Source organism: Oncorhynchus mykiss, chromosome 3 (genome assembly GCF_013265735.2).
Source record: "Oncorhynchus mykiss isolate Arlee chromosome 3, USDA_OmykA_1.1, whole genome shotgun sequence".
In the NCBI taxonomy this organism is placed as follows: domain Eukaryota; kingdom Metazoa; phylum Chordata; class Actinopteri; order Salmoniformes; family Salmonidae; genus Oncorhynchus; species Oncorhynchus mykiss.
Window position 1 is genome coordinate 65,955,795 of NC_048567.1, and position 22,952 is coordinate 65,978,746.

Below are 22,952 nucleotides of genomic sequence, written 5' to 3' on the forward strand. Positions count from 1 at the left end.
TATTATCCTACAAGGTAGAAAATAGTAAAAATAAAAATAAATCCTGGAATGAGTAGGTGTTCAAACTTTTGACTGCTACTCTGTGTGTGTGCGTGAGATATGAGGTTGACCGAATATGATTTGTCAACGCCGATACCGATTATTGGAGGACCAAAATTAAGCCGATACCGATTAAAATCAGCCGATTTTTTTGTGTGTGTAATAATGACAATTACAACAATACTGAATGAACACTTTTAGTTTAACTTAATACATCAATAAAATCAATTTAGCCTCAAATAAATAATCAAACATGTTCAATTTGGTTTAAATAATGCAAAAACAAAGTGTTGGAGAAGAAAGTAAAAGTGCAATATGTGCCATGTAAAAAAGCTATCGTTTAAGTTCCTTGCTCAGGACATGAGAACCTATGAAAGCTGGTGGTTCCTTTTAACATGAGTTGTCAATATTCCCAGGTAAGAAGTTTTAGGTTGTAGTTATTATAGGACTATTTCTCTCTATACCATTTGTATTTCATATACCTTTGACTATTGGACATTCTTTTAGGCCCTTTGTATTGCCAGTGTAACAGTATAGCTTCTGTTCCTCTCCTCCCCCCTACTTGGGCTCGAACCAGGAACACATCGACAACAGCTACCCTAGAAGTATCGTTACCCATCGCTCCACAAAAGCCGCGGCCCTTGCAGAGCAAGGAGAACAACTACTTTAAGGTCTCAGAGCGAGCGACGTCACCGATTGAAACGCTATTAGCGCGCACCCCGCTCACTAGCTCGGGAGTGGATAGGCTTGAAGTCATAAACAGCTCAATGCTTGAAGCACAGCGAAGAGCTGATGGCAAACACACAAAAGTGCTGTTTGAATGAATGCTTAAGAGCCTGCTGCTGCCTACCACCGCTCAGTCAGACTGCTCTATCAAATCATACATTTAATTATAACATAATAAACACACAGAAATAATAGTTCACACAGTTCGCAACGAGCCAGGCTGCCCAAACTGCTGCATTTACCCTGACTCTGTTGCACAGAATGCAAGAGAAGTGACAATTTCCCTAGTTAAAATAAATGTGTGAAAGCAGGCAATATGAACTAAATTTGCACGTTTAAAAATATATAGTTGTCTATTGATTTTAAGAAAGGTGTTGATGTTTATGGTTTGTACACATTGGTGCAACGACAGTGCTATTTTCGCGAATGCGCTTGTTAAATCACCCGTTTGGCGAAGTAGGATATGATTCAATGATAAATGAACAGGCACCGCGTCGATTATATGCAACGCAGGACATGTGTAGCTAACTAGTGATTATGTTAAGATTCATTGTTTTTTTTTATAAGATACGTTTAATGCTAGCTAGCACCTTACCTTGGCTTCTTGCTGCACTCGCATAACAGGTAGTCAGTCTGTCACGCAGTCTCCTCGTGGAGTGCAATGTAATCGGCCATGATCAGAGTCCAAGAATGCAGATTACCGATTGTTATGAAAACTTGAAAATCGGCCCTAATTTTAAAAAACATATATATAAAAATCACACACACAATGAATTGTCCTCTTTCATGAACAACAACAGTGATGCCTATGAATACGTGTGTCCTTTCCCAAAATCTGTCAGATAACTAGATGTGTTGATAGGATTCAAAACAAACTGACCGAAAACAGGTAACAAATATCTAAACAACTTCAGATCTGTCAGTAATTCCTAAAGTATTTCTCAACTCACCCTCAAGCTTAACATTCAACTCAACCATAGGCATAAATAAATAATGAACACAGCACACATAATTATAGTCATATTTACGAGAGTATACTGAACTCACTTCAAGCTGGAAGTTAAAAGCACGTGAGCCAAGGATTCAATCCTTTACAATTTAATGTCACTGCCAAGAAATCACAACACCTTCGGAAACAATGGGCCGATCCAACAGAGGACAGTACAGGGAGAGTGCCAAACCAGACGTGGAGCTAAACATGCACTTAAAACCAACTTCCATATCTGAAACATATACAGGAACAAAAGAAGAAAACCCATGGCACAAAGTAATAATAATAATAATCTGGACTCTAGTTATTCTCCTAGAACATATTTCCTGAGGGGATTTTTTTAATCCTCCTTGTACTCATTCAGGGCCCGTTTGAACACTGTCCTCACTAACACACGATGATGATGTTTTGCTAATGGCTGAGTCAGCTGTTTAAAAAAAAATGCAAAGCCGAATATATTTCCATAAGCTGTGAGCGACAAAAACACAGCCAAGAAAAAAAACTATAAACAAACTAATGAATGGTTCTGGGAGGTTAAACGCAGAATGCTCGTTCAACATTCTTCATGTAGAACATGAACACTCACCATATCCCACCCCCTCAAACCCCACCTGTTAAGCCAATTTCAGTTGGCAGTGATGCCATTGTCTGAGGCTGCCACCAACACCATTACCTTCTTTCAATGAAAACTAAACCCATCTACAGTAAGCGACTGAAACATAGCAAAACCCTCTTTACTTCAGCAATACAGTAGTGACTACTGCAGTGTTGTTCACACTGCTATGTAGCCTACCACTTATTTCTGATCCCAGCCTCATCTCTTCCCAGGCATCAAACAGCAATAAATATTTGATTTTGGGCAGGCCACGTCAACGTAAGCTATGGCAAGTTCAATGACAAACAGAAAAATAAAAAACACGCCTCAGGTGGTGACAGAGGTCACTGCAGAGCGAGCAGTAGAGAAAAAAGCTTTTAACACTTACTGCTCTCTACATCTAAAGACTGCTTCACAAATGCCCACAATTCACCTCTCGGGACAACTCCACCTTACCCACCTCTCACAGGCAAGCAAACGGCAGCCTACAGTAAACAGGGGCCCTGATTTTTGTGATAAATTATTTACAGGTAAATCTAAACATTACAGTAGGTAAAAAATTAGGGGGAAAACAAGGGGCACGCTAGTTACTAAAATACTATAGTGCTAGTAGTGCCCTACTTTCATTCTTTGTGAAGCACTTGTCAGATTCACCGCAGAAAGTGTGTGTGTTCATTCACCAGTTCAATGAGTTGAACACAGTCAGTAGAGACAAATGTCAGTCAAATGTTGATTACAACCTCTTTTTGCAATGTTCTCCAATTTGCCAGGTTTGTCTCCCAATCAGGAACACATCAGCAGTACCTCAAGTTACACACGGTGTACACAAAGTAATTAACCAAAAGCTAGGTGTGAGAATCTAAAACCTTGCAGGCCTTAATGCCCAAATAAGTTATTTTTCAAATCCGTTCTGGAATACTGGCTGTCCAAACAGCAAGTTACAAGTGACCACATCAGATGTGTTGTGTTCAGACAGCAGTCATTTCATGACATGGCAATGCTAGTTGTCATAGTAAAGACGGATGTGTAAGCAGTGTAGGCTGATTAGTTTGCAACATAACTTCTGAGTGCACCACCAAAGTGACGGTGCATGCCATGGACATGTCCCAGTTGCTTTGAATGTTCAAAATCATAGTGTAAGAACTCTTAAAGCCTCAATAGGATGATCAAACGTTTTAAAACAAATCCTTTATGTCTAGCTACAGCAGTCAACTAGTTAGGTAGCCATTTAGCATTCCAGCACATTCACTCATCTTTTTGTAAACAATTAACAAGCTTCAAATCAAACTTTATTTGCCACATGCGCCAAATACATGTGCAGAGGTTACAGTGAAATGCTTACTTACAAGCCCTTAACTATTATTGAACTGCACTGTTGATTACAAAGGTAATGTGTACATGTAGGTAGGGGTGAAGTGACTATGCATAGATAATAAACAGCGAGTAGCAGCAGTGAAAAAAACAATGGGTGACAATGTAAATAATCCAGTGGCCATTGGTTAATTGTTCAGCAGTCTTATGGCTTGGGGGTAGAAGCTGTAAAGGAGCCTTTTGGTTCTAGACTTGGCATTCTGGTACCGCTTTCCGTGCGGTAGAAGAGAAAAGTCTGTAACTTGGGTGACTGGAGTCTGACAATTTTATGGGCTTTCCTCTGACACTGCCTATTATATAGGTCCTGGATGGCAGGAAGCTTGGCCCCAGTGATGTACTGGGCCAAACGAACTACCCTCTGTAGTGCCTTACGGTCAGATGTCGAGCAGTTGCCATACCAGGCTGTGATGCTCCCGATGGTGCAGCTCTAGAACCTTTTGAGGATCTGGGGACGCATGCCAAATCTTTTCAGTCTCCTGGGGGGGAAAGGTGTTCTCATGCATTCTTCAAGACTGTCTTGGACCATGATACTTCGTTGGTGATGTGGACACCAAGGAACTTCAAACTCTCGACCCGCTCCACTACAGCCCCGTCAATGTTAATGGGGGCCTGTTCGGCCCGCCTTTTCCTGTAGTCCACGATCAGCTCCTTTGTCTTGCTCACATTGAGGGAGAGGTTGCTGTCATGGCACCACACGGCCAGGTCTCTGACCTCCTCCCTATAGGCTGTCTCATCGTTGTCGGTGATCAGGCCTACCACTGTTGTGTCGTCAGCAATCTTAATGATGGTGTTGGAGTCATGTTTGGCCACACAGTCGTGGGTGAACAGGGAGTACAGGAGGGGACTAAGCACAGCCCTGAGGGGCCCCAGTGTTGAGGATCAGCGTAGCAGACGCGTTGTTTCCTAACCTTACCACCGGGGGTGGCCCGTCAGGAAGTCCAGGATCCAGTTGCAGAGGGAGGTGTTTAATCCCAGGGTCCTTAGCGATGAGCTTTGTGGGCACTATGGTGTTGAACTCTGAGCTGCAGTCAAAGAACAGCATTCTCACATAGGTGTTCCTTTTGTCCAGGTGGGAAAGGGTAGTGTACAGTAGAGTGCGACTGAGATTGCGTCATCAGTGGATCTGTTGGGGCGGTATGCGAATTGGAGAGGGTCTAGGGTATCCGGGAGGATGCTGTTGAGAGCCATGACCAGTCTTTCAAAGCACTTCATGGCTACCAACGTGAGTGCTACGGGGCAGTAGTCATTTAGGCAGCTACCACATGTTCTTGTCAAATTCAGAGTAGCTGGCAAGCAATGAGATATGCCAAATAATCTAAAAACGACTTGGTCAAATAAATCTAATTTGACCTTTCAGACAAGTCGCATGGACAGTAATCAGATTTGTATCGGATTTCAAACCACCTTCATAGAGGGTTTGAAATGTGCATTGAAACTTCCGATTCCATGTGCTTTTTGACTGTTCAGACGGCATGAAAAATAACATATTCGAATACGCAAAAAAATACGATTGGAGTCGCTTTAAACTGCCTGTGCAAACAAGGTTGAGAGTAACCCAGATGCATAAAGGCTACAGGAGTTCTTATTGTGTTGGTTTCAGTGGCCATCCCTCACCCCTAGGTATGAAATGCAGAAGACACATTTCAGTTGAATACATTCAGTTATTCAACTCACTAGGTATCTCCCTTTCCTGTCCCACCTGGCTTTTTAGAGTCATGTGACTGTACTCTGGTAGCTCTTGAATAAGATCTGTGGACAAAAAAAAATTGATGGAGATACGAACCAGACAGACAGTGTTATTTTATGTAAATGCTACTGATGTCCCAATAAGCGGTTGAGTTCTACGTAGATGATTTCTCTGCTCCTCTTTCTTCAAAGCCGTCATAGGGCGGCGCACAATTGGCCCAGGTCCGGGTTTGGCCATCAATGCAAATAAGAATTTGTTCTTAACTGATGTGCCTCGTTAAATAAAGGTTACATTTAAAAAATGTGTTTAAATAAAAGCAGTGTCTAATAAATGTAGCCTAGTTGGAGTTGCTTTAGAGATTGCACTTTTGTAATGCATTTTAATTCACACTGACATGTGTAAAGTTTAGGGAGCAACAGGTGAGCAGCCCTCAGCATCTCTTACCTGTGTCTGTGTTCATCATGGTCCCCCTGTCCATGTATGACCACCTGTCCACCAGGATGCTTAGCCCCCTTGGGCGCCTCGATGTGCGGAATCAGCACGTCCTCCAAGCCCAGGTCGAAGCGCTTGTGTTTTGAGTTGTCCGGGAGGAAGAAGAAAGCTCCAAAGCATAAAGTGATGAAGGCACTGAGGATGAGGAGCAGGATAAACTTCTCTGAGAGCCTCAGGGTGGCCCTGTGGTGTGGGAAAGAGGCGGCGCCGGGTGACAGGGTGGGTATCCTGCGGCCCGACAGTGGCAGTAGAGCTGGTGTGGTCATGTTGGATTGTGGAAATTAACTCAGGGTGGAGATACAGACCAGACAGACAGTGTTATAAATGTCACAGCTGTATTATCTGCTGCTGTATTATCTCATTGTGGCGGCAAGTACGTGTCCAGAAATCAAGTGTCGTGGTCCCTCAGTGAAGTGACTGGTCACCAGTAAATGTATGGGTTTTATTCTGAAATTGAAGGAGAGAGTAATGAGGAAATAGCAGGTAGCTAGCTACATTACTCCGATATTATCGTATGGTTGGATTAGCCTGAAAACTGCCTGTCTTACAGTCAGACAAATAGCATAAAAAAGGTCACACTCAAAATACACTGGAGGCTTTTAAAAGTCATTACATTTACGAAAACATAAGCACATGCTTCTGACTAGGGTGAAATGTACTATATTTATTAAGTACACAATCTTATTTTGTCCATAAGGACAAGTCATCCAGAACGCACAGTGCATTGAAAGCACTTTCCAAGGAGTGTCGGCAAATAAATGTGTCAAACCGGTTTGAAAAGGGAAAGATATTTCTAGGTATGCAGGCTAGCAGATGTTACATAAAATTGCGCTACGTAGATAACAGAAACACCTGCGTGAGCGCGTGATACCATCACACACTACGCCAACAATGCACATCACCACCACCATTCAGTGATACCTAGTGTACTAAACTCCACTTCTTCACCGTGGAGTTATCATATAACAAATGTAGTGCGAGACGACACATTTAAAAAAAAATAATACAAAAAATGTTACTGTAATATACTTCCAAGTAACACTTAAGAATATTTAGTTAATCAGCTTGGAGAAACCAATCTTACCGTGCAAATCCTTTTGTCATTCTGATCCATGTTGTTTGGTTGAGATCCGAACGCTAACGTTCTGAACTGGATAACAAAAAAACGAATCAAACCCAACGACACAAAACTATTAATACAGTTAAGCAATTGTTTAATACCTAACTAACTAAATGTTGTAAACTAATTGAGCAGGATACATAGCTTTCAAACAGTGAACATTAACATCGAGCGATTGTCGCATAATCGACAAGAATGAAGCTTTAATGGCTAAATTACCGAGAAATTCCTCCATTTCCATGTCATAAACAAATGCGCAGGTAAAATGTTATGTTGCCGTTAAATTCAACACGTACTGCTAGCTAGTTGAATACTCCCAATATATTTGCTCAGCTTCTTCACTCGGCCCTACGTCTGATTTCGGCGTCTACACAGAATACCAAGTTCATCCGCTGAATTGACAGGCTTGGCTAGCACAGCTAGATGGCTAGCTAGCTAAATTGCTAAAGGAGAAACTGACTATCTACCATTAGCTGATTAAACAAATACATGTGCACCCGCAATAATTGTATTGTAATATTAGCAACTTTTTTTCGGATATGTTGAGGTTTAAAACGACTTGGCCAAAAGACTGCGCCTTTTTCTGTAAAGGCATCTACCTAGCTAGCTACTGTAAGCTAGCTACCGGAGGCGGTCCGTTACGATTGTTTCGCTGCTGCTGCATCACCTCAATAATGCCTTTGAGGAAATCGGTGACAGAAAGGCATCCTAGTCCACAGTTTCCAAATAGCTGCTTTCAGAAATAGGCTCATGTCTTCAGCTAGCTAGTTATGATTGCCTTTAAGAGTTTTGCTTTCCACTTTGCTTCTTTCGTTGTGATTACCTAGCCCTGTCTATGTTCAGGCATGTTGATACTGCTGCAAAGACCGAAAACTCCTCCCCTCATTCTCCAGCCTGGTAAAATTTAGGGAGCGTCTATCAATTTCGAAAGGCTATTTGCAACGTGTTTATCTGTGTAAATTAGCAGTGTTCTGGCTGCGTTTAGACAGGCAGCCCAATTCGGATATTTTTTCACTAATAGGTGTTTTGATAATCAGATCAGATGTGATTGGTCAAAAGAAAGCATTTCACAGGGATGCTGGCCAATGTTGACTTCAATGCTTCACAAAGTTGTGTCAAATTGGCTGGTGGATCATTATTGAGACACACAGAAACTGTTGAGTGTGAAAAAAACAGCAGCGTTGCAGTTCTTGACACAAACCTGGAACTTACATATTTTGTCTTGACCATTCACTCCCTAAATGGCACAAACAAACAATCCATGTTTTTATTTTATTTTTATTTCACCTTTATTTCACCAGGTAGGCAAGTTGAGAACAAGTTCTCATTTACAATTGCGACCTGGCCAAGATAAAGCAAAGCAGTGTGACACAAACAACAACACAGAGTTACACATGGAATTAACAAGCGTACAGTCAATAACACAATAGAAAAAAAAGAAAGTCTATATACAGTGTGTGCAAATGGTGTGAGGAGGTAAGGCAATAAATAGGCCATAGTAGCTAAGTAATTACAATTTAGCAAATTAACACTGGAGTGATAGATGTCCAGATGATCATGTGCAAGTGGAAACACTGGTATGGAAAAGAGCAGAAAAGTCAGTAAAAACAATATGGAGATGAGGTAGGCAGATTGGATGGGCTATTTACAGATGGGCTATTTACAGCTGCAGCGATCGGTTAGCTGCTCAGATAGCTGATGTTAAAAGTTAGTGAGGGAAATATAAGTCTCCAGCTTAAGCGATTTTTGCAATTCGTTCCAGTCATTGGCAGCAGAGAACTGGAGGGAAAGGCGGCCAAAGTAGGCGTTGGCTTTGGGGATGACCAGTGAGATACACCTGCTGGAGCGTGTGCTACGGGTGGGTGTTGTTATCGTGACCAGTGAGCTGAGATAAGGCGGAGCTTTACCTAGCATAGACCTATAGATGACCTGGAGCCTGTGGGTCTGGCAATGAATATGTAGCGAGGGCCAGCCGACCAGAGCATACGGGTCGCAGTGGTGGGTAGTATATGGGGCTTTGGTGACAAAACAGACGGCACTGTGATAGCCTCCAACACTACTCAGCATGCAGTCTATTTTGTAAATGACATCGCCGAAGTCGAGGATCGGTAGGATAGTCAGTTTTACAAGGGTATGTTTGGCGCCGTGAGTGAAGGGGGCTTTGTTGCGAAATAGGAAGCTGATTCTAGATTTAATTTTGGATTGGAGATGTTTAATATGAGTCTGAAAGGAGAGTTTACAGTCTAGCCAGACACCTACAGTGGGGAGAACAAGTATTTGTTACACTGCCGATTTTCCTACATACAAAGCATGTAGAGGTCTGTAATTGTTATCATAGGTACACTTCAACTGTACCTATGATAGGTACAGGATTTTAATCCATGACGGCGTAGTGTGTTACTAATCGTTTTCTTTGAGACTGGTCCCAGCTCTCTTCAGGTCATTGACCAGGTCCTGCCGTGTAGTTCTGGGCTGATCCCTCACCTTCCTCATGATCATTGATGCCCCACAAGGTGAGATCTTGCATGGAGCCCCAGACCGAGGGTGATTGACCGTCATCTTGAACTTCCATTTTCTAATAATTGCGCCAACAGTTGTTGCCTTCTCACCAAGCTGCTTGCCTATTGTCCTGTAGCCCATCCCAGCCTTGTGCACATCTACAATTCTATCCCTGATGTCCTTACACAGCTCTCTGCTCTTGGCCATTGTGGAGATGTTGGAGTCTGTTTGATTGAGTGTGTGGACAGGTGTCTTTTATACAGGTAACAAGTTCAAACAGGTGCAGTTAATACAGGTAATGAGTGGAGAACTGGGGGGGCTTCTTAACGAAAAACTAACAGGTCTGTGAGAGCCAGATTTCTTACTGTTTGGTAGGTGATCAAACTTATGTCATGCAATAAAATGCAAAATAATTACTTAAAAGTCATACAATGTGATTTTCTGGATTATTGTTTTAGATTCAGTCTCTCACAGTTGAAGTGCACCTATGATAAAAAATTAAAGACCTCTACATGCTTTGTAAGTAGGAAAACCTGCAAAATTGGCAGTGTATCAAATACTTGTTCTCCCCACTGTAGGTATTTATAGTTGTCCACATACTCTACATCAGAACCATCCAGGGTAGTGATGCTAGTCTGGCGGTTGGGTGCGGGCAGCGAATGGTTGAAAAGCATGCATTTAGTTTTATTAGCGTTTAAGAGCAGTTGGAGGCCACCGAAGGAGTGTTGTATGGCATTGAAGCTTGTTTGGAGGTTTGTTTACACAGTGTCCAAAGAACGGCCAGAAGTATACAGAATGGTGTCGTCTGCGTAGAGGTGGATCAGGGAATCTTGCGCAGCAAGAGCGACAACGTTGATATCTATGCAGAGAAAAGAGTCGGCCCGAGAATTGAATCCTGTGGTACCCCCCATAGAGACTGCCAGAGGTCCGGACAACAGGACCTCCGATTTCACACTGAACTCTATCTGAGAAGTAGTTGGTGAACCATGCGAGGCAGTCATTTGAGAAACCAAGGCTGTTGAGTCTGCCGATAGGAATACGGTGATTGACAGAGTCGAAAGCCTTGGCCAGGTCGATGAAGATGGGTGCACAGTACTGTATTTTATCGATGGCGGTTATGATATCGTTTAGTACCTTGTGTGTGGCTGAGGTGCACCCGTGACCAGCTCAGAAACCAGATTGCACAGCGGAGAAGGTACGGTGGGATTCGAAATGGTCAGTGATCTGTTTATTAACTTGGCTTTCGAAGACTTTAGAAAGGCAGGGCAAGATGGATATAGGTCTATAACAGTTTGAGTCTAGAGTGTCACCCCCTTTGAAGAGGGGGATGACTGCAGAAGCTTTCCAATCTTTAGGGATCTCGAATGATACGGAAGAGAGGTTGAACAGACTGGTAATAGGGGTTTCAACAATGGCGGCGGATAATTTTAGAAAGAGGGTCCAGATTGTGTAGCCCAGCTGATTTGTACGGGTCCATGTTTGCAGTTCTTTCAGAACATCTGCTATCTGGATTTGGGTGAAGGAGAAGCTGGGGAGGCTTGGGCAAGATGCTGCGGGGGGTGCAGAGCTGTTGGCCGCGGTTGAGGTAGCCAGGAGAAAAGCATGGCCAGCCGTGGAGAAATGCTTATTGAAATTCTCGATTATTGAGGATTTATCAGTGGTGACAGTGTTACCTAGCCTCAGTTCAGCGGGCAGCTGGGAGGAGGTGCTCTTATTCTCCATGGACTTTACAGTGTCCCAAAACATTTTGGAGTTTGTGATACAGGATGCAGATTTCTGTTTGAAAAAGCTAGTCTTTGCTTTCCTGACTGACTGCGAGTATTTGTTTCTGACTTCCCTGAAAAGTTGCATATCGCGGGGACTATTCGATGCTAGTGCAGTCCGCCACAGGATGTTTTTGTGCTGGTTGAGGGCAGTCAGGTCTGGAGTGAACCAAGGGCTATATCTGTTCTTAGTTCTCCATTTTTTGAAAGGGGCATGCTTATTTAAGATGGTGAGGAAATAATTTTTAAAGAACTACCAGGCATCCTCGACTGACGGGAGGTCAATATCCTTCTAGGATACCCGAGCCAGGTCGATTAGAAAGGCCTGCTCGCAGAATTGTTTTAGGGAGCGTTTGACAGTGATGAGGGCTGGTCGTTTGACCGCGGACCCATAGCGGATGCAGGTCAATGAGGCAGTGATCACTGAGATTCTGAAGGAAAACAGCAGAGGTGTATTTTGAGGGCAAGTTGGTCAGGATAATATCGATGAGGGTGCCCATGTTTACGGATTTAGGGTTGTACCGGGTGGATTCCTTGATAGTTTGTGTGAGATTGAGGGCATCAAGCTTCGATTGTAGGACTGCCGGGGTGTTAAGCATATACCAGTTTAGGTCATCTTACAGAACGAACTATGAAGATAGGTAGGGGGTAATCAATTCACATATGGTGTCCAGGGCACAGCTGGGAGCTGAGGGGGGTCTATAACAGGCGGCAACAGTAAGAGACTTATTTCTAGAGATTCATTTTTAAAATTAGAAGCTCGAACTGTTTGGGCATAGACCTGGAAAGTATGACAGAACATTGCAGGCTATCTCTGCAGTAGATTGCAACTCTTCCCCCTTTGGCAGTTCTATCTTGATGGAAAATGTTGTAGTTGGGGATGGAAATCTCAGTATTTTTGGTGGCCTTCCTAAACCAGGATTCAGACACGGCAAGGACATCAGGGTTGGTGGAGTGTGCTCAAGCAGTGAGTAAAACAAACTTAGGGAGGAGGCTTCTGATGTTAACATGCATGGAACCAAGGTTTTTTTGTCTCAAGGCTTAACAATCCTTCTTTAACCTGTCTCCTCCCCTTCATCTACACTGATTGAAGTGGATTTAACAAGTGACATCAATAAAGGATTCAAGCTTTCACCTGGTCATGGAGAGAGCGGGTCTTCTTAATGTATTCTACACTCAATGTATGGATCCAGCAATTATTTCTTTAGTAATCTCACTACACTAGGTTGAAGGGTTGCCTATTACAATGTTAACAATGGTCATGTTTCCCTGCTCAATCTTTGCTGACATATGCCAGATCTTACAACGCCTGGATAGGTATTTTACGTATCTGCTAACCACATCATATAGTATAGTAATTTTGTACCTGATGGCCAAGTCGATGATGTGGCATGCAATCATTGGTTGATGCATGCAAATTCTGAGCAGGGGAACACAAACAATGTTGGCCTAGGTCTGTGATTTCCGAGACTACTATGCAAGGTCTTAAATTAAGGTACGGGAGCATTTAAGCCTAGGAAAAATTATGGGAAAGTGGATGTTTTTTTTACATTTAAATTTTGTAGAAATACATTTTGTTTGGAAACAATTAGCCTAATCATTTGTCAGTTTACAGAGTGCAACTTTTGTCCCGACTACCAGTCAAAATGTGTTTTCTGCTCAATGTTTCTCCCAAGTCTGAAACTATCTATTCACACTGTGCCTAGTGACAGTATAAGTTGTTATAATGGTTGTGTTGTCATTAGTGTTGTTATGTCTGCCTATTTTACAGTATGTCAATGAGAGGGCCGGAGTAAGCATTTCTTGACACATGAAGTCAATCCATCTTGAAATGCGGTCACGTCCTGCTGAGTCAGGGGAGCCCGAGTCCGTCAGTGGGTCCTTGAGCTGCCATTAGCTCGGGCCCAACTCTGCAGTCCACACCACAGGGCCACTGGGCTGATTTATGTGACACCCCTCACTGAGTGAATTAGTGGTGTGGTGCCATATGACAATTGGGTACTTTTTCCACAGAGTGTGCCATAATCAATGTAGAGTCCTTTTTGAAGACGGATCAGGTGAGTCACGAACGCTCGCTCAAAAAACTGTACATTTTAAACACGGGTGGCTCTCTGCCTAAAATACAAAAGGACTGACGCTTTTTTAAAGCTGAGCCAAGTTCCGGAGGGAGGGGGACCATTTGCTTCACTGCATCTCTGGTTATCAATGTCAGAGGGTTATGGATCAATGGCTTGGAGAGGATTCATGGTGAACTTCAAGCCCAATAAAACAATGCAGCAAAGACAAAGTGCTCATTACAAATACTTCAAGAGAGGAAAAAAGAGTGGAGAGGGAAAAAGAAACAAAGAGAGAACAAATGAGACAAAGAGTTGGTTGGTGGTGAGGGAGATAAAGATTTAGAAAGATAAGGCCTTGGTGCAGCAAATGAAACACCAACATCCAGCAGGTAAACATAATGAAACAGCATCGGTCTTTGGAGTGAACGGGAGGGTGAATTACGACAGTTTAAACCCAGTCAACAGCGTAGAGTACCATCATACCACCCTGGGGATCTGGGCCGGGACAAGGGTAAGAGGATGAGCTCTCACGCTGCAGCAGAAAATACGCTGAGGGAGACTCAGTCAGAACAGTGTTTGTGGGGGTAATTAAACTGTGTAGTATTCAGGAACTCTGTATACACACACACCTCTTTTAAGCCCAAGATTTCTGATTACGTTACGTCCTGTATGGCCAAGTTCACATTATTGCCTGGAGATAACCATTGGGCACTCCACTCTCCTGTGTGATGTAGGGTCCATTTAGAGCTATGTAACTACATTAGTGTGATGGCTATGGCTCTGGCCCCTGTGTGAAATCAGGTTACACTGTGTTCAGAGTGACCCATAGTCGGAGTCTTTATGTGTCACAAACACACAGAAAATCACCTCTGACTCTGCACCATGGAGCAGTAGCTACAATGCAGTGGATTCCTCCTATCTATCTAGTCCAAAGGGAATTGACTAATATATTACGCATTTTTGGGCTAGAAAGTGGGTCCTGCGATGCACATGAATAATTGAGGTTGAACTAATATAAACAAATTAAACTAAATTATTCAAAGTTCAGCATGGTCAGACTCTACAAGGCATTGGCATTCCATCACTGTAAATTTATAATTACAAACTGCTCTGGGTTCATGTTATTTTAAATTACCTCTATTTCAACCTCTGCAATGATGAAGAACATTGCGGCTCATCTCTTGGAGCCCTGAGATGAATAGCCTATCAGAGTGGGATGTCAGACAATGTCATAACACAGTTGTCGTGGTGATGTGACTTGGCGAGCTCTTGCCAGGAGAGGGATAAAGATGAAGTCATCACCTCAGAAACGCACACACACAGGAGTGATGAGAAAGACAGGAGTATGATTGTCAGCCCAGCACGCCAAGAGAAAGGGAGTGAGGGAGTGAGTGAATGAAACAGAGATTCCTTGTGAGAGAAGGAATACAAATACAGGGAGAAAGACAGAGAGGGAGGGGAGAGGGATAGAGGGAAGAGGAATAATAAGAGTTATTTTCCGTTCACATTTCTGTTGTTGTATTACAAGAGGTTCTTAAGCTTACAAGACACGTTACTTCAGTTCTCAATCATGGGGTTAAAGAGTTTAATGTGGGATGACATAAACCTCTTCTCTCCTGGGTCCACTTTGCAGTCCTAAAACTATGGTTTAATAGTCCACTGCAGTGGTGGAAAAAGTACCCAATTGTCATACTTGAGTAAAAGTAAAGATACCTTAAAAGAAAATGACTCAAGTAAAATCCACTACTTGGTTTTTAAAATACTTAAGTATCAAAAGTCAATGTAATTGCTAATATATACACTTAAGTATCAAAAGTAAAAGTATAAATAATTTCAAATTCCTTATATTGGGCAAACCAGACGGCACAATTTTCTTATTTTTTAAATTTAGGGATAGCCAGGGGCACACTCCAACACTCAGACCATTTTCCTGTCTTGCTAAGCATTCAAAATGTAACGAGGACTTTTGGTTGTCAAGGAAAATGTATGGAGTAAAAATGACATGATTTTCTTTAGGAATGTAAGTGGAGTAAAAGTTGCCAAAAATATAGTTAGTAAAGTTAAGTACAGATATCCCAAAAAACTACTTAAGTAGTGCATTAAAGTATTTTTACTTCAGTACTTGACACCACTGGTCCACTGTAATGTGGTGTCAACACTTGGTGGGTGTGTGTTCTTATGTAAGAGGTGGGGGCAGTTGTTCAGAGAGATCAGGTAGCAGAGGTCTGTTTTTGATCCAAACCTTCATCATCATCATCATCTCCAATGATCTTTAACCCCTCCCTGCCCCCACTAAACAACTATACAGAGGAGGTTCAGCTCCCTCAGGGAGGGTGAGAATGCATTTTGTTAAGTGTAACACCAGTAGTCAAACAGCGTTTCAACCAACCAGCAGTGAGTGGTACAGCTTCCACATAGGCAGCAACTGTACAACCAGCTAAACATTACATCTGGTTAGAACAGTCAGTGCACTATTACTCAATTCCAATATAGCGTAATTAAAAAGGTATTGCACTTGATTAGGCACTGTACCCACTAATAAGGATTCTCCAAGTAGCTTGTATTTAATGGAATATTTCCAATACTGAGATGGTATGATGGGCTGAAGTAGGAGTGAATAGCCCACTACTGCCATACAGTGGCGGAGAGAGGAACCGCAGTGACAACTAAACATCACCCTGTTGTGTATTCTAAACGACTAAATGTATTAGGAAGTATATACATTTGAAGTCGGAAGTTTACATACACTTAGGTTGGAGTCATTAAAACTTGTTTTTCATCCACTCCACAAATGTCTTGTCAACAAACTATTATTTTGGCAAGTCGGTTAGGACATCTACTTTGTGCATGACACAAGTCATTTTTCGAACAATTGTTTACAGACAGATTATTTAACTTATAATTAATTCACTGTATCACAATTCCAGTGGGTCAAACGTGTACATACACTAAGTTGACTGTGCCTTTAAAATGATGTCATGACTTTAGAAGCTTCTGATAGGCTAATTGACATCATTTGAGTCAACTTGAGGTGTACCTGTGGATGTATTTCAAGGTCTACATTCAAACTCAGTGCCTCTTTGCTTGACATCACAGAAAAATCAAAAGAAATCAGCCAAGACCTCAGAAAAATAATTGTAGACCTACACAAGTCCAGTTCATCCTTGGGAGCAATTTCCAAACGCCTGATGGTACCATGTTCATCTGTACAAACAATAGTATGAAAGTATAAACACCATGGGACCACGCAGCCGTCATATCGCTCCGGAAGGAGACGCGTTCTGTCTCCTAGAGATGAACGTACTTTGGTACAAAAAGTGCAAATCAATCCCAGAACAACAGCAAAGGGCCTTGTGAAGATGCTGGAGGAAACAGGCACAAAAGTATCAATATCCAATGTAAAAAAAGTCCTATATTGACATAACCTGAAAGGCCGCTCAGCAAGGAAGAAGCCACTGCTCCAAAACCGCCATAAAAAAAGCTAGACTTCGGTTTGCAACTGCACATGGGGACAAAGATCGTACTTTTGGAGAAATGTCCTCTGGTCTGATGAAACAAAAATAGAACTGTTTGGCCATAATGACTATCGTTATGTTTGGAGGAAAAAGGGGGGTGGCAGCATCTTGTTGTGGAAGGGCAGCAGGAGGGACTGGTGCACTTCAAAATAGATGGCATCATGAGGAAGATAAATTAGGTTGATGTATTGAAGCAACATCTCAAGACATCAGTCAGGAAGTTAAAGCTTGGTCGCAAATGGGTCTTCCAAATGGACAATGACCCCAAGCATACTTCCAAAGTTGGGGCAAAATGGCTTAAGGACAACAAAGTCAAGGTATTGGAGTAGCCATCACAAAGCCCTGACCTCAATCCTATAGAAAATGTGTGGGCAGAACTGAAAAAATGTGTGCGAGCAAGGAGGCCTACAAACCTGACTCAGTTACACCAGCTCTGTCAGGAGAAATGGGTCAAAATTCACCCAACTTATTTGTGGAAAGCTTGTGGAAGAATACCCAAAACATTTGACCCAAGTTGAACAATTTAAAGGCAGTGCTACCAAATACTATTTGAGTGTATGTAAACTTCTGACCCACAGGGAATGTGATGAAAGAAATAAAAGCTGAAATAAATTCTCTACTATTATTCTGACATTTCACATTCTTAAAATAAAGTGGTGATCCTAACTGACCTAAGACAGGGAATTTTTACTAGGATTAAATGTCAGAAATTGTGAAAAACTAAGTTTAAATGTATTTGGCTAAGGTGTATGTAAACTTCCAACTTCAACTGTATGTTATGCTTTGTATTCAGGATAGAAACCTCATAACTGTTAATATTGTACGACACATTAAGTTATTCCAGTGTTATTTATTTCAGAATAAAAATAATGGTCTTTCAAATACATGAAAGGCACTAAATCAGTCTTGTGATGTAACATGCACATGCAAAACAATAGAAACGACAGAATAGTTAGCTACAGTAGCGGATCACAACAAATATTGTTTTGTGTATAAAATCTACATCTTGAAAATAGAAATAAATAGAAATTCTGAAAGGGTTGATTTGTAGACCATGATATCTGGTGGGGATAGGGGTGTCCTGGCCCTGTCCCTCAGAGCTCCACTGTCCTAAGGTGGCCCCGAGGCGAGCCTGTCCCCCCCACTGCTGTTATTGTTCCACCCACTGCCGTTATGACACTCTGTGGCAGGCACTCTGAGGCCTCCACCGTACTTCCACAGCACGACCAGTGGGGCTTACCGGGGTGACCCTTATGGCCGTGACCACAGCCCTGGAACCCTCCTGCGCACACACACAAAAAGCGAGAGTACTATTCATACATTGTACCTGATATTTTCAGAGTAAGAGAAGAAAAGCAAAGCTACCGTGACCGTCTGTGTTTATTCACTTTGGAAAATACCAGGTGCACATTTGCAAACGCTTAGTAAATCTGGCTGGTGCATAATGTCATGGGGGACATAATGACAGACACAGAGCCGTAACGAGTTACTGTTACCTGATGTGACATTTCCCATTCTGCACATACTTAGCGTACCGGTCCTTTAGTAGCCTTTAATCTGCTGCACATACTTGGCATACTGTCCCTAGAGGACATACGTAGCCAGGTACCCTGTAGTCTGCTGTACCTACCTGGCATGGTTCCCATGCAGCCACAACGGGCCTCTTTAGAACCCCCACTGGAGCAGAAGGAACAGCAGTGGAACGTTCCACGGTGCCACCGGACCTGTCTCCTCACATTCAGGACAAAGGGGGAACCCTGGAGGGTGAAGCGATTGCCAGGGTCATTAAGTAAGCATAGTATTATTACTAAATCCTGATTGTCATGATTATCGTCATTATCAAATACTGTACAGTACCTTAACGTGTAGGGCCTTGACACACACCCACACAGAGTAGGGCCCTGGCTCCATGGGGGTGTAGGAGACAGAATAGGAGCCATCATTGTTATCCACCACCGCCGCCTCCACTCTGCTACAGAGGACACAAGTAATGATTTATTTATCTGTTATTTTTACCAGGTAAGTTGACTGAAAACGCGTTCTCATTTGCAGCAACGACCTGGGAAATAGTTACAGGGGAGAGGAGGGGGATGAATGAACCAATTGTAAACTGGGGATTATTAGGTGACCGTGATGGTTTGAGGGCCAGATTGGGAATTTAGCCAAGACGCCGGGGTTAACACCCTTACTCTTACGATACGTGCCATGGGATCTTTAATGACCTGAGAGTCAGGACACCCGTTTAACGTCCCATCCGAAAGACGAATTAACAGCAGCAGATACAGTATATATATATTTTTTACATTTTACCCCCTTTTCTCCCCAATTTCGTGGTATCCAATTGTTAGTAGTTACTATCTTGACTCATCGCTACAACTCCCGTGCGGGCTCGGGAGAGACGAAGAAAAACAAAGCTACCGTGACCAAGTCGCACTCTTTAACACAGCGCGCATCCAACCCGGAAGCCAGCCGCACCAATGTGTTGGAGGAAACACTGCACCTAGCGGCGACCTGGTTAGCGTGCACTGCGCTCGGCCCGCCACAGGAGTCGCTAGTGCGCGATGAGACAAGGATATCCCTACCGTCCAAACCCTCCCTAACTCGGACGACGCTAGACTAATTGTGCGTCGCCCCATGAACCTCCCGGCCGCGGCTGGATGCGACAGAGCCTGGGCGTGAACCCAGAGTCTCTGGTGGCACAGCTAGCACTGCAATGCAGCTACTGCGCCACCCGGGAGGCACGCAGCAGCTATATTTGATGATGTAGTTATAACGCATGGTACCACTTACAAAGCATGTATGACTCCTTTATTACAGCATCATCTCATAATGATCCGGACTAAATAACAAATGACCATCAAGATTAGCTCAATCAGATCAGAAACTCGGCACCCCCGGCACACCCAGTAGTACAGAGAACTTGGTAGATGTGTGTGCTGCAGATGATCTGGTTCCTCACCAGTCTTTCTTCTCCTTGTGGACCATACTGACCAGGACAGCTTCCCCTCCACGACCCATCTGCTCCCCAGCGAAGTCTCTACACACCAGGGTGAACTCCCCTCTCTGGCCTTCCCTGCCACGCTGCAGACCTGGGGGCAGGGACAGGTTAAAGGTCAGTCTCTCTTTCACTCACACACACACGTTCGTATTACTTCCCTCTCAGCGCTGACAAAGGTTGTTTTCCCCTGAAACACCTTTTTGGATAACACTTGAGTAGAAGGCTCTGTATATACATAAGCACATAAAGCCACTCTGATCTAGACACTGGTGGTGTGGCTTTGTGTGTGTGTTCTGGTGACAGCCATGCACCCTGTCACACTGCACCAGCAGCTGTTGCTCTTAACACACAATTTACTGCTTGTCCTACACTACAGTGGGCCAAACCCCTGACTTCAATCATTTAATCGCAGAGCCTGTGTGGTTTTAACATGGGCACACATTTGTAAATACTGTATTATTGATAAGAGTGGCTTAAGCCTGTATTTCCTGACTATTTCCTGGCACTAATTCTATAACATCATTATCCTTAAGCCCAGAAACTGGGGAAGTAAAGAAACAGTGACATGGGCTGCAGGTTCTCTTTTTCAACTCTTATCACAAACACTCTCCAAGGCCCTGTAGTAGGCACAGACAAAACACACACACCTGCTTTATGGATTGACATCTGTCCATATATTTAAATGAATACAACTAGGGGCAGTTGACTTTGACACAGAGAGTCTCTATTTGCTGAAGCCATGCATCTCCAGCTCTGCAGGCAAACATTAGCCACAGCAGGGAATAGCTCTTTGTACTATCACAGTGGGCATGCTGCTACAGAGCGGTGTGTGTGTGTGAGTGTGTACCACAACAAAAGAGAGGGGTATATCTCAAATACCTGTGTTTTGACAAAGCAAATACCTGCCACTTGAAATGTTTCCATAAAGACCAGGAATGTCATCTACTACTTATCCTTTACATACTGTATAATTGCCTAAGGTCTCTGTTTGTTTGTTTGTTTGTTTGTTTGTTTGTTTGTTTGTTTGTGTAGGTCTGTTGTAAAAGAGCATCTCCTAAATATAGTTAAAGAGGTTGCCTTCAGGGTTGTTCAAAGTGGGACAGGAGAACTGCCTCAGAATTAGGGGCTAGGGAAAATATGGCATAGGGGCTAAGGGTTGTTTCTGGACGGGACCTTGGTTGGGTCTCACCTTCCCCTTCAATGGTGCACCTGCTGAGCTCCAGGGTCTTGGTGTGGATCACCCCCACCATCGGGTACCCCGCCATCTCGCCTGCACTCTCCTGTGGCAGGAAGCAAATACTGCTCCCTTCATCAGGGCAGACGGCTTCTGGGGGGGGGTTGTAACCCGTCTCCATCAGGACAGCCAGCCTGCGGAGGGTCACGTCCTTAGCACTGAGGATTTCTGCGTCCGACCCGCACGTCAGCAGTCGCTCGGCAAACTCCACCCCCCTGCGGGTGTCCGACAGGGCCTGCTGCAGCTGCGCCCTCTGCAGATGAAGATGACTCCTGCGCTGCAGACCCAGCTCCTCTAAGCGCCGTAGCAGCAACAGGCAGTGCGATTCCACAGCGCTAGCATAGCCTCGTGCGAAGGAACGCACCTCGTCCACCGCCGCATCCACCCTGGTCTGCAAGGTCTCCTGGGATAGGTCCACCTTCCGCAGTGACTCCTCCAGCTGGTCCAGCCGTGGCCGCAGGCGCCCGGTAACCAAATCCCGGATACGGCCCCCATGGCGATCGATGACATCACGTGTGGGGAGGCAGCGGTGGTCGCGGTGGAAGGTGGCGGCACACTCCAGGCAGACAGGTAGGTCACAGGGCTCACAGAAGAGACGCAGCTCCTGGGCAGGGTGGAGGGAGCACAGGACGGGCCGAGAGAGACAACCCTGGGTCTTCAGGTCCTCCAGACACTGGACGGTGTGAGACGACGTCCTCTTCTGTCTCCTGGGGAGGAAAGAAGGTGGAGATTGTGAACTCATAGGTTCCACTTGATTACACTGTAATTGCATGTAGCCTACCTGCCTACAGTTATCATGTAATAAAAGGCAAGTGGCCAGCTCAAAGCTTAAATGGAAGTCGGGAACCAACCATAATCCTAGACTAGTTAACTTGCAACAATGTTGAAACATTGAACATGAGTTATAAATATTTTTTATGCACTCACCTGTGTGCTTGAATACAAAACTCACACAGGTTGACACTGCACACCTCACAACGCTTCTCTGCGTCCCCGTCGCTGCACAGGTCGCATACCACAGAGTTCTTGCTCATCAGCGTCTCCAGAAACACTTCGTCCAGGGCCAAGTGGTCAGTGGTCAGCCCGTCCACTCCGGACAACGGGATATCCACCTCGGAGTCACACTCCGGACAGAGAACGGTGACGGCAGAGGGCGGCTCGCCTGCCAGAGGGACCGCTTTACCATTGTGTACTCCCGAAGACACCGAAAATGGTTCCAGTTGACGAACGCAGTCTGCGCAGAAGGTGTGTAAACACTGCATAATTTTAGGCTCGCGATATAAACATTTACAAACGCGGCACACTGCCCTCGCATTGATCACGACGCCCCCGTTATCTCCGTTTTTAGAGCTCGAGTTTGTGGTCGCGCTTGGCGAGGAATCCACATCTTTTTCCAAAATTTGGTCACAGTGTGACATTGTGTTTTATAGTATTGTCTCGTTTCTTTAAAAACAATTTGTTACCGGATTTTGTTTAAGAATAAAAAATACCGGTGTCAGAAATCGACCTAGGCTACCAATTTGCAACTATATCAGTAGCCTAGGTTACAGTTAACGTTAGTATGCAACAGAAAACCCCAGCATAATACCGTAACACCAAAATAACATTCCGTGTAGGACTGTATAGGCCTATAACTATTGTTACGCTGTTTCCTACACCCTCAACTTTTCTTCCGTAATACTCCGCACTAGGTACGTTCTCTTCCTTGAAACATGAAACCCTCTTCTCCAGTCCAATGAAAAACAGCCTTTGCACCCCCAGGCGTGGTTTGAAGTTGTTCGCGATCTGAAGCAGAGAACTAAACGACGTCCAGGCCCCTCAACTCAGCAGAGACAGAATATCCTTCCCGCAGGCCCCATCTACTG

General features: G+C 43.9%; 2 protein-coding genes across 6 annotated transcripts in view; both read right to left on the bottom strand.

Annotated features, from left to right (window-relative positions):
- The window catches only part of LOC110520419 (mannosyl-oligosaccharide 1,2-alpha-mannosidase IB), a 109,993-nt gene extending 102,074 nt beyond the window's left edge, over positions 1–7,919 (bottom strand). Inside the window, exons 1-3 of one of the 5 annotated variants that reach the window (XM_021597732.2) lie at positions 7,845–7,919; positions 6,986–7,051; positions 5,854–6,348 (exon numbers count right to left, since the gene is read on the bottom strand). In XM_021597732.2, the coding sequence (XP_021453407.2) occupies positions 5,854–6,167 (314 nt within the window). In that variant the 5' untranslated portion in view covers positions 6,168–6,348; positions 6,986–7,051; positions 7,845–7,919. The other 4 variants (XM_021597729.2, XM_036974965.1, XM_021597731.2 and 1 more) reach the window with 4 other exon arrangements.
- A 9,766-nt stretch (positions 7,920–17,685) lies between these two features.
- LOC110520420 (tripartite motif-containing protein 45) lies at positions 17,686–22,915 on the bottom strand. The gene is made up of 6 exons (XM_021597733.2): positions 22,015–22,915; positions 21,043–21,794; positions 19,815–19,944; positions 18,713–18,827; positions 18,486–18,612; positions 17,686–18,137 (listed from the first exon to the last, which is right to left on the bottom strand). Exons 1-6 carry the CDS (start codon positions 22,503–22,505, stop codon positions 17,950–17,952), a joined length of 1,803 nt encoding a protein of 600 aa, XP_021453408.2. The 5' UTR covers positions 22,506–22,915; the 3' UTR covers positions 17,686–17,949.
- Between the last annotated feature and the right edge of the window lie 37 nt (positions 22,916–22,952).